General features: G+C 45.1%; 1 protein-coding gene across 2 annotated transcripts; it reads right to left on the bottom strand.

Annotated features, from left to right (window-relative positions):
• Positions 1 to 1213: 1213 nt before the first annotated feature.
• NUDT4 (nudix hydrolase 4) lies at positions 1214 to 14590 on the bottom strand. Of its 2 annotated transcripts, none has more exons than XM_080935987.1 (5): positions 14083 to 14590; positions 6224 to 6334; positions 5480 to 5524; positions 3920 to 4007; positions 1214 to 3658 (listed from the first exon to the last, which is right to left on the bottom strand). In XM_080935987.1, the coding sequence occupies exons 1-5, from the start codon at positions 14176 to 14178 to the stop codon at positions 3456 to 3458; spliced, it is 543 nt and encodes a 180-aa protein (XP_080792113.1). In that variant the 5' UTR covers positions 14179 to 14590; the 3' UTR covers positions 1214 to 3455. The 2 variants fall into 2 exon arrangements, with proteins under 2 accessions (XP_080792113.1, XP_080792114.1); XM_080935988.1 differs by having other exon boundaries at positions 3920 to 4004.
• Positions 14591 to 14880: the final 290 nt, after the last annotated feature.

Genomic DNA, 14880 nt, shown 5'->3' with positions numbered 1-14880 from the left:
ATGGCTCAGCAGTTAAGAGTGCTGATTGCTGGTCCAGAGGTCCTGAGTTCAATTCCCAGCAACCACATGGTGGCTCACACCCACCTGTAGTGGAATCAAATGCCCCCTTCTGGTCTGTCTGAAAACAGCTACAGTGTAGTTACATAAAAAAGGGGGCACTCAACCTCATGTAGTTACTCATAGCTTGATTCTGCTAGAGGATCATTTTTTACATAAAAAGATGTCAAGGAAACTGCTGGCTGTGTGGACATAATCCCACCATTTCCTTAGCAGCTGGAAATTTCATCCAGTATGACTGAAAAAATTAGGTGGTTTCTCTGTAGTTTCTCAGAATGCCTGCTGCTAAGATTGAAGGTGCATGCCACCATGCCTAGCTTCTGACTTAGAAATTGCTGGGGCTACAAAGTCAAAGCTTTTCAAGAAAACAGAACCGCACACATAGAAACAGGCTTGGAATTTACACATCAGGCTAGACTGGCTGGCCTAAGAGCTCCAAGGACTCAATCTGCCTCTGCCTTCCTGTGCTGTTACCATCACATCTAACTTCTTACATGGGTTCTGGGAATAGAGCTCGGATCTCATGCTTATGTACAACACTACTAACTTGTCCAACGTGCATGTGAGTGCAGGTGCCCACCCATGGAGGCCAGATAAATCAGTTTTCTCCTGGAGCTGGACTTATATAGGCAGTTACAAATTACTCAAAATGGGTGCTGGAGGGTCTCTGTAGTCCTGGAACTCTATATTGGGACTACCAGGCTGGATCTAAACTTGTGGCTAGTATAGCAATACTGTTTGTTTCTCTCCATGCTTTCCAAAGGTAGGGGACTAAAGGCATGCGCTGTTACTACCCACCCAGCCCAAATTTCTGCTTCTAATCACTGCTCTGAAAGTTCTTTAGTATGCTTGAGTAGAAATTGTGGTAAGGAATGTACTAACCCTGTACTTCAATAGTAGATCACTCCTTTTACCAATCCAAGCAAGTCACAAATGAAGTGCATGAGAGCTTTGTATACAAGGTGTGTGTTTATGGCTTATGTGTTGTTCAGAGGCTAGAATATCAGATCCCCTTGGAGTTACAGGATGTTTGAGCTTTTTTATATGGGTGCTGGAACAGATACTCTTAACCCAACCCATTTCTCTAGCCCCCTGGTAAAGAATGCATCTAAAAGATGACTAACTTTGAAAACAGGCTCTTACACTAAAATAGACACACAGGTTATGTTTCCATTTTTATTTGTTGTTTCCAAATGTAAAAAAGAAAAGTCAAGATCCTTATAATTCTTACAACAGTTCAAATGCAACCATCTCACATGACCATGCAAAGCAATTCTTGTACACATAGAATTTCTCTCCAACTTTTCTGCTTAATGCAGTGTGATTGACAGAACTGGATGGCCTGTGCTCCGTGGGAAGATGCTGTTTCTTTGCACCACCATACAGGTCAATTCTGACAAGGTGCTTTGCTTTTTAACTTTAGCTGCCCCGTCCTATTCAGTGACCGCATAAATAAGCACAAGCAGCAGCCTCCGGGCTGCAGGAACCCGGCTGGTAGACTTTAGATGATTCAATTGATTTGCAGCAAAAGAACTGAACTGCCTTAGGTCTTTTCCTTTATAATCCTGCAAGCCTGGATTCCAGAATAATGAGGAACCCTCAGGTGAAAAACAGTGAAGTAGCTTTCTGTAGCATTCTGTAATTCTTTGCTATTTGCATAGACTAAAGACAGTTTGCTAAATGGCTCTGAAGAAAATCTTGACCCAGGTGACATGACTTAGTCCAAATGTTTCTGACCAAAGAAATTATACAACAATATTTATAGGCTAACTTTTAAAGAGATGGTTGGCATTAATACTGTACATATTTTACATGGCAATACACAGTTCAAGAGTTTATAAAATAGGTTCATGCATTATTACCTCAGAGTATCATGTACATATCAACTCCCAAGCACTTGTGATGGTTTATTAGCTGGAAGCAGTATTCTATACAAAACGGTCCAGTTTCTGTTGTGTTTAGTAATGGAGAAATTGCAGAGAATCGTGAGAAAGCCAAATGATAAAAAAAAACGTCAATCCGTGGGTTTCTTTTAAAACACCATAGTACAAGACCTCTGTACAAAGAAAATATAAAAGGTCTGTATGATCACGTTTGATTACACTACATAATTTAGAATAAAAACTACTAGCTGAGTTTTTCTGCTTTGTAACCTACTGTTCTGCTGCATTTGTGGCACAAGATCTCATTTTCAAAATGACAGCAGTCTTCCTTAAGGTAAGGGCGTTTTCAGCAGCAGCATTACACTTTAAAGGTTAACAAGTTACAAGACCATACTGTTTTATGCTCACCAGTTAGAGTATTTACAAAGGGCTAATGATGGCTAAAGATCTTTTCCTCTTCCCACCCACTTCACTTCCTCCATGACTTCATGAAGGAAATACAGATACTTTTTCATGGGGTAGCCAGTTGAGTGAGCACAAAGACAAGGTACAATGATTCTTGGCTCAATGTTCTAGTTCCCCCAGTTAACTTATCTGACAAGTTACTTATTGACACTTAGGCCTAGACCAGCTGAACAAAACAGCCATTTTTAGTGTGATACAGTCATCACTGACTGGCATCCAAGGTTAAGAGTCTAATCTAGTGGTAAACATTGTCACTAAATCAGAAACTGAAAATATATTTAAAGAGCACTCTCCATTAAGGGAAATGTGGCCCCTAATATATATAGTCTATGTCCAAAGGATTAGAAAGGGAAGAATAGCAGCTGAACATGCTAAATAGATTTCTATAAACACAATTTAGAATAAGCTGTGCTGAGCCACATGCAAGTTACTGACAGTTTTCCCTAAAAACAGAGCACTCTATTTCATATCAAATCACTGTATCAGAGGGGAAATGTCCTTGTACATTGTGACATAATTTTGTCTGTGAACAAATTCACAGAAAGAGTAAGCTCAGTGCTTCCTCAAAGGCTACTGACCCACACAAAAACAGCCAAAATCTACAGTTGGAGATCTTAAACAAGTTTTGGTTGTGGATGTTTCTTTAAATACCAAGAATATTTTTCATTAATTCCCAACAAAGATTTGTTGATATTGTAAGAAAAATATATTAGGGCAAAAACATACCCAACAACCAGTTCATCTGTCAAAATAAACCATAGACTGTTAAGTGGACAAAAGTGAAAATTTGAAAAAGGTTATAAAAATGAAAACCAAAGTAATGGGGCAGAGTTACAATTAAGGCTTAAAAAAATCCACATGGCTTTGGCATCTCAAAGTACTTTTGCTAGTTTGTTATTTTAAAAGACTTGAAAGCATCTGAAGTACATGCAAATTATTTGAAACCCCTGCATGGCAAATTTTTGCCAGCAGCAGTCAGGTGTGTTAGAAAAGTAAAAAAGCCTCTCCTTGGACATGTGCCATCACGCGATGGGGGAGGGGCCCCCAACTCTATCTTATACTGGATGGCACCCCAGAGGGCTGTGCAGCAGTCACAAACAAGGTGTTGTTATCTGGGAGGGAAGGGACTGTGGAATTTCCATTGGTCGGAGAACACCCCAGCTTCAGTTTTTCCAGATACTCTGCATGGACAGGCTTATGACACTGAAGAACCTTGATTGCATCTTCTACTTTGAACCACTCTCTTTTCCTTCCTAGAGAACAATACAGCAGCAGTTACTGTAGGGTCAGTATTAAGGCATATCTTGTTAATATACAAGATTCCCTTTTTCCACCCCTCCTCCAAAATGAGTTTTCTACCTAAGTGACTTGTGGTGTATGGTAGCGGAAAACAATAAGGTAATTCAAAAGTAGAGATACATGTTCATCTTCCCCTCTCAAATGAGTAACCAGAATATCAGTTAAGATGGAGTTACAAAAATGTCAGAGTGACTAAGTAAAGGACAGGAGCTCACCTATGTTAACGGAGTCTTCCCAGTCTTCCAATATTTCAGTGACTGTCAGAACGTACACATACGTTCTGTGCTTCCGGTCTTGATTCTGCTTCAATAGAAAAGAAGAGCATTTTAATTCACAGCTCTGGCAGTGACCAGCACAGCGTTGACAGTGTGACAGTGTATAGTGTGTGTCAGGCAGAAGTGTATATCCACCCTGAAATTGGCGTTGGCAAGACGGCTCAGCATATAAAAGCATTAATGAGTTAAGATTTTGGGAACCTACAGTGGAGAAACTTTCCCAAAAGTTTTTCTCTAACCTTTACATGTGTGCATACAAGAGCATGCACACACAGGCACACACTTCTAACTGAAAACAGCAGGCGTGGTAATTCATGGCTGACATCAGAACCTGGAGGGCCAAGGGAGGAAGGATCCAGTTTCAAGGCAGCCTGTACTATCTAGCAAGTTCCAAACCAGCTGAGGTCAGAGTTAAGGCCCTGTCTCAAAACAAAGACACTAGCCTGGGTATGGTAGTGTACCCCAGGAACTCCAGTACTTAGAAGACTGAGGCAGCCTGCATTACAGTGAAGTATCTCAAAACCAGAAACGGGAGGTCCAGCACTGCCAATGGGAAACTGCTAAAAATGTCACATGCTATGACACACTAGAAGGGAAGAAACATGCTGGCTGACAGTTCCTGTGAAATATTTGTGTTGTTTTCTTAACAACTTAAGTTTTATGAAAAACTGGCCATACTGACAAATGTAATTGGTATCCACACATTATCACAGAAAAACTTGTATTTCTCAGTTTAACCCGAAGATGGTGCGATGCAACTGTAAAACCAGTGCCAGAGGCACTGAGCAATATCTTAAGAACTATTTTTTAAAATTATTTTATGTGCCTGAGTGAGGGTCAGATCTCCTGGAACTGGAATTACAGACAGTTGTGTGAACCACCATGTGGGTGCTGTGAACTGAATTTGGGTACTCTGGAAAAGCTACTTCTTCAGCCACAGGAACTGGTTACTAATCAATTCCAAATAGTTTAATTCCTAAAGGCTTAAACTCTAAGGTTTCTATCAGAAGACTGAGCTAACTCTTAAACTTGAACAAGGGAAAATCCCATACTTCTGGGGTACCACACTGACTAGATACGCGTTTACTTTCTTCAAATTGTCCCCTCCCTGAGAATTCCATCCTCCCTCATTAGTAAGAGACACAGACAAGGTTTTTATTTTAGCAACTATTCCTTCTACCTGAGTTTTCTGTCTTCTGCTTCTTAAAGTCATTCTATGTTGTCCAGTCTTACATGCTAAACTGGACAGAACCCACAACCAATCACCCCCAGATCACAACTGCTGAAGATGCTTTGTGTGTCTAGATCCATGCTGAAGGCAGAGGGTGGTTTCTGTGTCAGCTCCACTCTATGGTCAGACATGGGTAACCACCCAAATGTCCCCCAATCTCCACCACTGAACTGCCTACTGGTAGTTTTAGAGGAACTTGCTTCAGGCTGCTGTTAGGAAAGAGTCACGAATTCTAGATCAGTAAAAGTGAGGGCTATTTTGTAACTCACCTCAAATATTCCCAGGAGTCTGCCCAATTTTCCTTTGACTCCAGCCTATTAAAAAAAAAAAAAAAGTCACGTTATCTTTCATAATAATCTTTCATTTATAAGCTATGCTTTGTTTCAACTTCTTAATTTAAACAGTTCAGGCTCTCCTGAGGTTAACTGCCTAACTGTAAAGTTTCTTGGCTATAGCAAGACTTATCACCTATGTATAGAATAACGGTTTCATTCACAAACAAATCCTTATCTCCTGGATTGATTAGAGGACTTTCACACAGTTGATAATAATGAGCTTATCAAATTGAATGAAAACTTTTCTGTATGAAAGAGTCCCCCATCCTTTTTAGTCAATTTAAAAAGAAAAATTAATGTATGAGTGTTCTGCTGGATATACATCTGCAGGCCAGAAGAGGGCATCACACCCCTTATGGATGGTTGAGCCATCATGCAGTAGTTAGGAATTGAACTCAGGACCTATGGAAGAGCAGCCAGTGCTCCTAACCTCTGAGCCATCTCTCCAGCAGGATTTTCTCCCTAAAAACCTGCCTTTCTCCTTTTCCAGGCTTAAGAGCTAAAAACTGTATGTTAATTTTAGAAAGGTCACATTCATTTTAGCTGTTTACCACATACAAAAAACAAAATAACTTCAGCAAAATGTAATCCTTTACAATATCCTTATAAACACTGTAGCAGATGACAACTCTTCTGTCAACTGCCGGGTAACACCCCTCAAAACACTCTTCATCTCACCTCTTCATACACCTCCCTCACGGCAGCTCCACCAGGCTCCTCCTCTGGCTCCATCCCTCCTCCTGGGACAATCCATTGGTCTGGGTACCGACTGCTACTCACCAACAGCACCTGTAAGACCCATGATGACCATATACTTAAGCAGCTAAGACATAATATTTTCATAGCTGTTACTGGACTCTGGATTAATCATGCTGAAATCTCACTGAAGTTATTAGGGCACACACCAAGATACATTGAGTCACATCGCTAAACCATCCTGCCTCTATGAGCTCATTTATACTTGTGTGAGGGGTTAGTGAGACACTGTCTCACTGTGTAGCTTTGGCTAGCCTTGAACTCAGGCCCCCCTGAAATCATTTAAACTACTAGATTTAAGAACAGCTTTGCAGTTCTTAGACGAATGTATTACTCCAAGTGAATGCACTGAAGCCTGTGGTCATCACCTCAGTTACTTTGGGGGTGGCACACGTGCGTGTATCCCCATGCATGACTGTGGAGATTAGATTCTCAGTGTCATTCTCATCTCACTGAACCTGGAGCTCACCTTCGGTCAGAGGGATGGACTGCACGCACATGGGATCTGCTGGCCATCCCTAAGGTTAGACAGAGTCAAAGGTGTGTGCCAGCACACTCAGCTTTACATTTAAGGCTTAATATCTACAAACAGGGCCATAGTTCATCACTGGAAATGAAGGGGGCAGCGTTAGAAGGCATGAGTCTGAACTTGAAGCACGTGGCCTGAGCAAGCTCCGATGGCCACTGGGGGCTCTATGTTCCCCTGCCTGCACAGGAGTCAGCTCATTACCCAACTGCTGCTGGCTTTCCAATTCTGAGAATGAAGACAGGATGGCAGAAAATGTATGTTTTTAAGAAACTGTAAAGACTCACTAAAAATAGGCTATTCATTGATGTGCAATATATTACTGGAAAGTTGAATAAAATTTAAATAACCCAGAATCCTGTAGGGCAAGAGTCTTTATATTCAAATTCTACCTTAATGAAAGTAAGGTTACAAACCCTACTTCAGTAACATTGCTGTTACCCAAAAGGAGGCATTTAACCTGAACAATGACCTGCAGGCTTTAAATCACACCCCATATGGCCTGCAGTGTAGACAACCTTGGCTCTGACCCACAGTTACTAGCCTTGTGGTCTGGTCAAGAGTTAAGAGCTGCTGATATTACCAGCTGTAAAACTTTACTCCATAATCCTGTGCTAAACGACTCCCTTGTGCTTCTATAATGGGTCAGAACAGTGGGCACAGCACAGAGGGCCAGCTAATAAAGTCGACTCAAAACCACTGCTATTCAGTGTTTAAGCCTAAAAAATAAAATCAGTGCCGGGAATCTAGGCTGATGAGCATCCATTCCCGGCATTCTCATTCGTATTCACCCCCACCCCCAGACACCCCTTTTCTCTGCGTCCTTTCAGCTGAGACAGGGTCTCCTGTAGAACTGGCTGGCCTCAAACCCATCATATCCGCTAAGGAGGACCTTGAACTCCAGATCCTCCTGCTTCTGCCCCAGAGCTGGGATCACAGGTATGGTTCACACCGCCCAGCTCCAAGAGCCTGGAGAAGATTTGTCAGTGACCACCTTTGGTGAAAGCAGATTTACAATCTCGTACCTTTCACTACATGCGTCTCACCCCACAACTGTGGGCCCTTCATCCCTTCATCTGCTGCTTCCACTGAGCTGAGCTCTGCAGGCTTATGGAGCACCAGGGATGCATGTGTAGGCAGCTCCCACTGGTGGCACACAGCTAAGAAACAAACTCAAAACCCAGTACTTCAACTCCTGTCATAGTTTAGGTGCTCCAGCCTATGAAGATCCACAGCACTTGAGGTTATCCAAGTCCTCCACACCAAAGATCGCCACTCAAACTAAACCCTCCAACTTCAGGGGGCTGGGGGTAGAGCATAATCCACCGTCACAGTAATAAAAGCTAGTATGAGCAGGAGCGCTGTGGAGGAAGGTGTGGCTGATCTTGCCCCTTACTGTAATATTCAACACTGGATAAATAATGAGGGTCTGCCCTCAAAGTACTCACTCCTGGAGGTGAGAGAAGAAAATCATACTCTGGGTTAGTAGTTTATGGCTGAAACTAGCCACAAAAATGATAACAATGTAGATTATATAAAGCTGTGGCAGCAAGTTTTCAACAAGTAACTTAGCCTAACCCAGTAACATGAGTCTCAATATTCTAAAAATGAATAACTTCGATCAAACCAGTAACTTCAAACATGCCTTTCCAAAACAGGATCAATTTAAGTGTATAATTCTTATGGTATAGAGAATTGTGGCAAACTACCAGGTTAGAGAGGATACAATCACCATTGTTTAAGTATTATTAAGTACTTGTCAACTCATATTCCACTAAGTTAGAATTTGGGCACAGCCAGATTTTAAAGAGGGAAAGGCAAGGACCAGGGTGACACTAAAGAGCTGGTGATCCCAGCACTTAGGAGGTAGAGGCAGGATGGATATATAAAGTCATCTTGGACTGCATGAAGCCTGGTGTCAAATAGAAACACCAAATAATGGTGTAGGGGACTGGAGAGGATGGCTCAGGAGTTTAGAGTGTTCCAGAGGCCCAGGGTTCAAACCACATGGTGCCTCACAACTGTCTGCAATGCCAAATCGTCCAATGGCCTCCCTGAGCAACAAACAGGGACAGAAATGGCACACAAACAGTTGGGGGGGGGGGCTACTGAGTGTTCTTTTTCGAAACTCAAAAGTAATAAAAGATTATAAAAGATTCACCTACCTTTTTCTAGTTCAAACCAACAAAGGAGTGGTGGCCCAGGCTGCAATCCCAGATAAGCTGGTGGGAGGCTGAAGGCCACAAAGTCATGGCCTAAAAGTTTCAGCCTTAGTACACAGCCACCTTCAGCAATTTAAGTTTTTTGTTTGGGTTTGTTTTTGCTTGTTTGTTTTTAAGATTTATTATGTAGTGTCCTGCCTGCATGTATGCCTGTGTGCCAGAAGGGGGCACCAGATGGTTAGGGAATTGAACTCAGGACCTCGAGGAAAATATCTAGTGGTACTAACCTCTTAGCCATCTCTCCAGCCCTGAGTGAGATCATGCCTAGCATTCACAAAACCTTAAGTTCAAGCCTCAGCATGGGGACCGTGGGTAATAGAAGCTCAACCTGCAGTCTAATTCACTGGACCAGGGAGCCTCCCACAGCATTCATTTTCTGAGATAAGGTCTAGGCCTAAAGAGCCTGGAGCCCCATGTAGACCAAACTGGCCTTGAACCTTTTGCCCCAGTAATGCATCCTCATGCACAACAATAAAACATAAGCCAGTAAAAGTTCATATAATGAAGTGTAATTAAATATGAACTATTCAGAACCTACCTTTCACCTTTCCTTCTTTTTATTACAAATGAGTCTTTCAAAAATCACTTTTTCCGTGCTGGTCTTACACATGCTAGGTAAGTACTGAGCTATATCCCGCACCTTTAAAACAAATTGCTCCCAGACTTGGTGGATCCTAAGTGTAATCCCAGCACTGTAGAAAATGCAGCCTGGGCAACCGGGAGGCACTGTCAAACAAACAACTGATTTGGGGGCAGTGAGATGCTCAGCTGGTAAGGTCATTAGCTGACAAGCTGGACCTGAGGACACACATGGTAGAAGAAAAGAATTCTACAAGTTATCCTCTGAGCTCCATAGCATTCCCTCCCATCCATATGCATACATGCAAATAAAGAGTTTTAGGGTGGGCACTGCTAAGTAGGGTGAGGATAAGTGTTGCTGTTTCCTCGTGACCCTTGGGATACTAGGACTTGCACAGGAATTGTTCTCAGCAGGTGTGAATAGCTTTTGTTTCATTATACTTTTGTTTTAAACTCTAAGTTGGTGGGCAAATTAGACTGAATATCCTCTGCCCGTGCAGATTCTAAAATCAAGTCAACACCATTTGTGTTTTTGAGGTCTGTGGGGAGGTGAGGGATGGGGGGATGAAGCTATTCACCTAGTCGAAACAGCAAGCAACACTTCCTTGTGATTATATTGCCTTCAGAAACTGGACAGCTGACCCCAAGCTCCCTCCATAAACACTGAAGACTCGCCCCAGAGAAACCTACTAAAAAGTACTATTCTTTAACACCCCCAAAGCAGACAAACAAAGAGGATCTACTGGGTGTACATCACAGTCACCGTGCTAATTGATAGACAGATACTATTCACTAGAGCAAGGAAACAGAACTGTAGAGAACTCTTCCAGGTGGAAGCAGCAGCCACATTGGCAATCCAGCTTCCATATGAGCCCTGGCTGACTTCAATGCCAAGAACAACCCACCAGGCTGTACAATTATCCTGAGATCACCCTATGACAAACACACAAATGCCAGACAAGTGCTCTCCCTAGAAGTAACTGGTTAGTTTGGTGGTCCTTATTCAGGTCTGGGGGAATCATAGTCAGATAGTGTTTCTAAAACGTGTACCTTGAGCAGGGGGAGGGAGGTGTGCTCAATGGTAGACTCCTTGTTTGCCTAGCACACACAAGCTGACTTCAACTGTCAGGCAGCAAAGGAGTCTCCATTTGAATGGCTTATCTGTTCAGTGACTTAAATCCCTGGGTCAAATATGCCAATACCTAAAGACCAGGTGACTGCCAGGGGGTAAATGGCAACCGACCCCACCAGTGCAGACCCCACCAGTGCAGACCGGCAGGGGATGTTTTGTTGCACTAGGATTCCTGATTAGGACTGATACCTTCATGGTTTTAGTTTTGCCTTTTGAGAAGCCTTTTCACCATGCCTTACTTTTACTGTTTGATTTTGCTGGATTTGGATTTTCCCAAAATATCAAGCTCTATAGCAGGCTAGCTGAGAGGGAGGTTAAAGCCACCAATCAAAAGAATGGGTGTCGCTCTCAGACTGATTTGCTCATGCCTCCCTCTTGGTACTGGATTCAACCCAGGACGGAGTCACTTCTATGTTCCATTTTGCTCTCAAATCCCCCTCAAAAATCTAAAATGGTCATGTACTTCCTGTCTAAAACATCTCCAGTGCTGATTTCCCCTGGGGGCTTTGTGTGTGATAGGCAAGCAATCCACTACCGAGCTACATTCTCTACCCAAGGTTCTTAGGTTTAAAAAAAAATTCCTTTTTCTCTGCCATCCCAAGTTGCCCTTGCAGAGCACAGCCCCAAGCCATCCTCGTCCTCTATTTAGGATGTTCAGTCCCTCCTTTCCCATTTACTGAAGTCCAATTCCAACTGACACACACTGGGCTCCAAAACCAAAGCGCATGAAAGAAAGCATTCTGGGCTGTTAGTTTCGTTTCATTGACTTCCACTATAGTATGTTCCTCACAGCTCAAATTATCTTTACATCCACTATTCAAATACACATTGGAATATATTAGATATATTCAACGGAATCCATTCTGGTCACCTACTTACTACGCCACCACCATCTCCACCCATAGAAGCAGTGTGCCAGCTACTGGGTTTGTCTGGAAGCTCAAAGCCACACTGAAGGTAATGGTCCTCCACAGAAAAGAACTAGCTAAGAGAGGCTGCTCAGATACACTTAAGACTTCAAGTCAACAAGTCCTGCATGCTCTGTGACCTTGGGACAAGTTCCTCCTACACCCTAATTTGCATGTCCGGTCACTCGCTCCAAGGCTGGCCTTGAACTTAGTTTGGACCTGTTCTAGGTGGGCATCAAGGCTCACACAGATAACCCCAGCACCCGGGTGAGCCAATGGGAGCTCCCTGAAGCCTTTCAGGCTCCGTCTTTAAACAACTCTTTATTTGATTACTCTCATCCTGAAACGTACATTTAAATGTTCTAACCAGAACCGACAACTCCCTAACCCGATAGATAAGCATTTTCACCCGTTAGCTAGAGAGGTGGGACAGGCAGCTTCTGTCTATCCTTGGAAGGCTAGCAGTACCCCTTCACAGGGGAAGGGCATCTGGAGCTTTCCTAGACTTCTTACCATTTTGCTAAGAGATTATTCCCTGCTTGTCATGTAATAGAAAGTCTCAACTGTACCAAACCACAGAAGTAAAATTTCCAAAGAGCCAAACCAGATGCTGAAAGTTGGCTTGTGTGCTCCGGAGAACTCCAGAGTTTTCCCTCAGAGCATATCCCCTAACAAGCTGATTCACTGGGTCCCCCCAGCCTACCGGAAGAGCCAAAGCTTTAGAATGGATTTCTTCTCTAACACTCTCCAAGGCTTGCTCACCTCACTGTATTTAAAGATCCTAGTGTCTACCAACTATTTTACAGCAACTTCCCAGAAAGGAAGGGGAGCCCAGGCAAGCTCTCTACCAAGGAGCTACCTCCTTTAACATCGCTTCCAACAGAAACAATTTCCAAGCACAAACAAACCAATTCACCTACCCGCTTAAGGTCACTTATTGTCAAGTCTGCTTTGCCAGACCCACAATTTAGATCACTCGGTTTTCTCCTATCCCCACAGCTTCCCCTAGGGACACACACTCAAAACGGGGCCTGAATTTCCAACTGTTATGTTCTGGCACGATTTCAAAGGTAACTTAAACGTCTTTGAAGTTTAGCCTCACAAAACATGGAGCACCTGATTGCTGAGACCCTTTACCAAGAGGCCAGCTTTCTGGAGTAGGAACTTGATCCCTAGCAACGACTGCTTCCTAATTCTGTCTTCTGGACAAAAAGTACTTCTCCTCAAAGCTGTCTTCTCACCTACAAAACAGGGCCGACCAGTACTGCCTCAAGTGCTAAAAGGATTAAATGTAACACTCCCCGCCTAACTCACTGTAAACGCTCAGGTAGAGTGGTGAACAAATCAGACCCTTGGTCACTATTCGCTATTATCTGCTTTTACATATAGTTTGCCTGGTCCTAGCACTGCTCCTCCTCCCAAGACTCTTCCCTCCCCCCCATAGACTGAATTTAATGCTTGATGGGGTTTTTTCCCCTTTATGCACTTTAATAAAAGCTCTTACATTTCGTTCTCTTCTAAGTAGACCCACTTAAAAGACCTATCTCTGAAAGTTCCTTCAGGATTCGGGTTTAACACTAAGGTTTCAAATCAAGCCCGAGTTGTTTGCTTCTTTAAAAATAAATAAAACGCAAAAGCGGTTTAAAGATCATAACTTCCAAGCACGCGGTTTTTTGTTAACAACCAGAGTGTATGCTGTCATACTTATCATATTACTTCAGGGACTAGCAATAAGGAAGCCACTAAATCCTCATCTCCAGATTTCCGCCTGGTGCCTTCCTGGACACAGCTATAGAAGCAGAACTCAGAACGTCAACTTTGTCTCTATCAGTTAGTTCATTTTAGGCGTGGCAGCGCTACAAGATTTCCCCCAGCTACCAAGCGACTTAACTGTTCAAAGCAAGATAAAAACAGAATCATTTTAAAACCGAACAAATACAACCGAAATTAAGCAAAATAGGTTCTCCCAGAGATTACTCCAAAGGCCCCTATCAACCCAATGCGCGCGGTGGGGGGGGGGGGGGGATTACACGCCGGTCCTTCCCAGATGTCAAGTCACACGGCAGAACAGCCTGGAGAAACCAGAAGAGCGAGAGATCGCCGGGCTGAAAAGGGCAACTTTGCCCCGTTTCTGGCTTATCTTGTCCCTTCTGGCCTCATTCCACATCTCTCGCTGGCCATCTTTCGGTCGTCAGGAAACTTTAAAAGCGGAGGCCGCCTTGCCAAAGGAGGTATCTACGCAATTAAACCAACAGCTTGCGACCTAATGGGCGGTCTAAATGGCAGGCTGGCGAGCCCCAGCGACCCATCTCCAGCCAGCTCCGCGCGTGGGGGGTGGCCGGTGACCCGCAGGCCCGGGCGGTGTAGGGGGTGCGGGATGGAGCCCGGCCGCCAGCCTTTGTCCCCGCGCTTACCTCGTCCTCCTGCTCGCTGCGGAAGCACAGGCAGGCCGCCCGCTTCTTGAAGCCCTCGCGGTCGTACGTCCGCGTTTGGTTGGGCTTGAACTTCATCCTAGTACCGGGCTCCTGCAGCCGCTGCTCCGGCCGCCACCGTGGGGACCCGGCCGCCGCCACCCCGCCGGGGAGTCGGGCCGAAGGAAGTCGCGGTGCTCAGGCGCCGGTGGGACGGGCGGCGGCGGCGGCGCGGACTCGGACGGCGAGGTCCGGCGACCGCCGGGACGCGGGGCGGAACACGGGTCACTGCAGTCGGGGCGCAGCGGTGGAAACGCCGCCTCGGCTCGGGCGCCCGCCGCTCTCCATGGAGGCCGCCGCCGCTCTCAGCCGCTCTCAGCTTGCACCCGCCGCCACCGCCGCCGCCGCCGCCGCCGCCGGGGGAAGAGCGCGGCTCCCGGCTCGTGCCACGCGGAGACAGTTGGAAGTGGCGGCGCAGACCGGGCAGGAACGCCGAGGATGCGCGCCGCCCCCTTCGCTCGCATTTAAGACGGGCCCCCGCGCGCGCGCGTTCCTTTGTGCGCACCATTGCGCCTGCGCGCCGAGACCGTTGCGGGGCGGGGAGCTGGGGGTGTGGCTTCGGCCAGCCCGGGGGCGGGGCTCGAGGCCTAAGTCTGGGGCTCCAGCTCTGCCCTGCCGGCCGGCGGGTGCTCGAGCGGCCTAGGAGGGGCTGGGGGCGCGCTTTGTACAAGGCCGAAGGAGGGAAGCGAGCGGAGGCCTCCTGGCTCAACGCTTTAGTGGTCCGACAGAGTTCTCCTTAGG

This window comes from Micromys minutus (genome assembly GCF_963924665.1).
Source record: "Micromys minutus genome assembly, chromosome: 22".
Lineage (NCBI taxonomy): Eukaryota > Metazoa > Chordata > Mammalia > Rodentia > Muridae > Micromys > Micromys minutus.
Note: the sequence above shows the minus strand (reverse complement) of the source record. Positions and strands in the feature narration are given on the sequence as shown.

Bases quoted from the DNA above. Each gene is read 5' to 3' on its own strand.
- NUDT4 (XM_080935987.1), bottom strand. From the start codon at position 14,178: ATGAAGTTCAAGCCCAACCAAACGCGGACGTACGACCGCGAGGGCTTC. The intron at 6,335-14,082 runs GTAAGCGCGGGG...TGGGTCTTACAG, and splicing joins GCAGCGAGCAGGAGGACGAG to GTGCTGTTGGTGAGTAGCAG. The intron at 4,008-5,479 runs GTGAGTTACAAA...TTTCTATTGAAG, and splicing joins GACTCCTGGGAATATTTGAG to CAGAATCAAGACCGGAAGCA.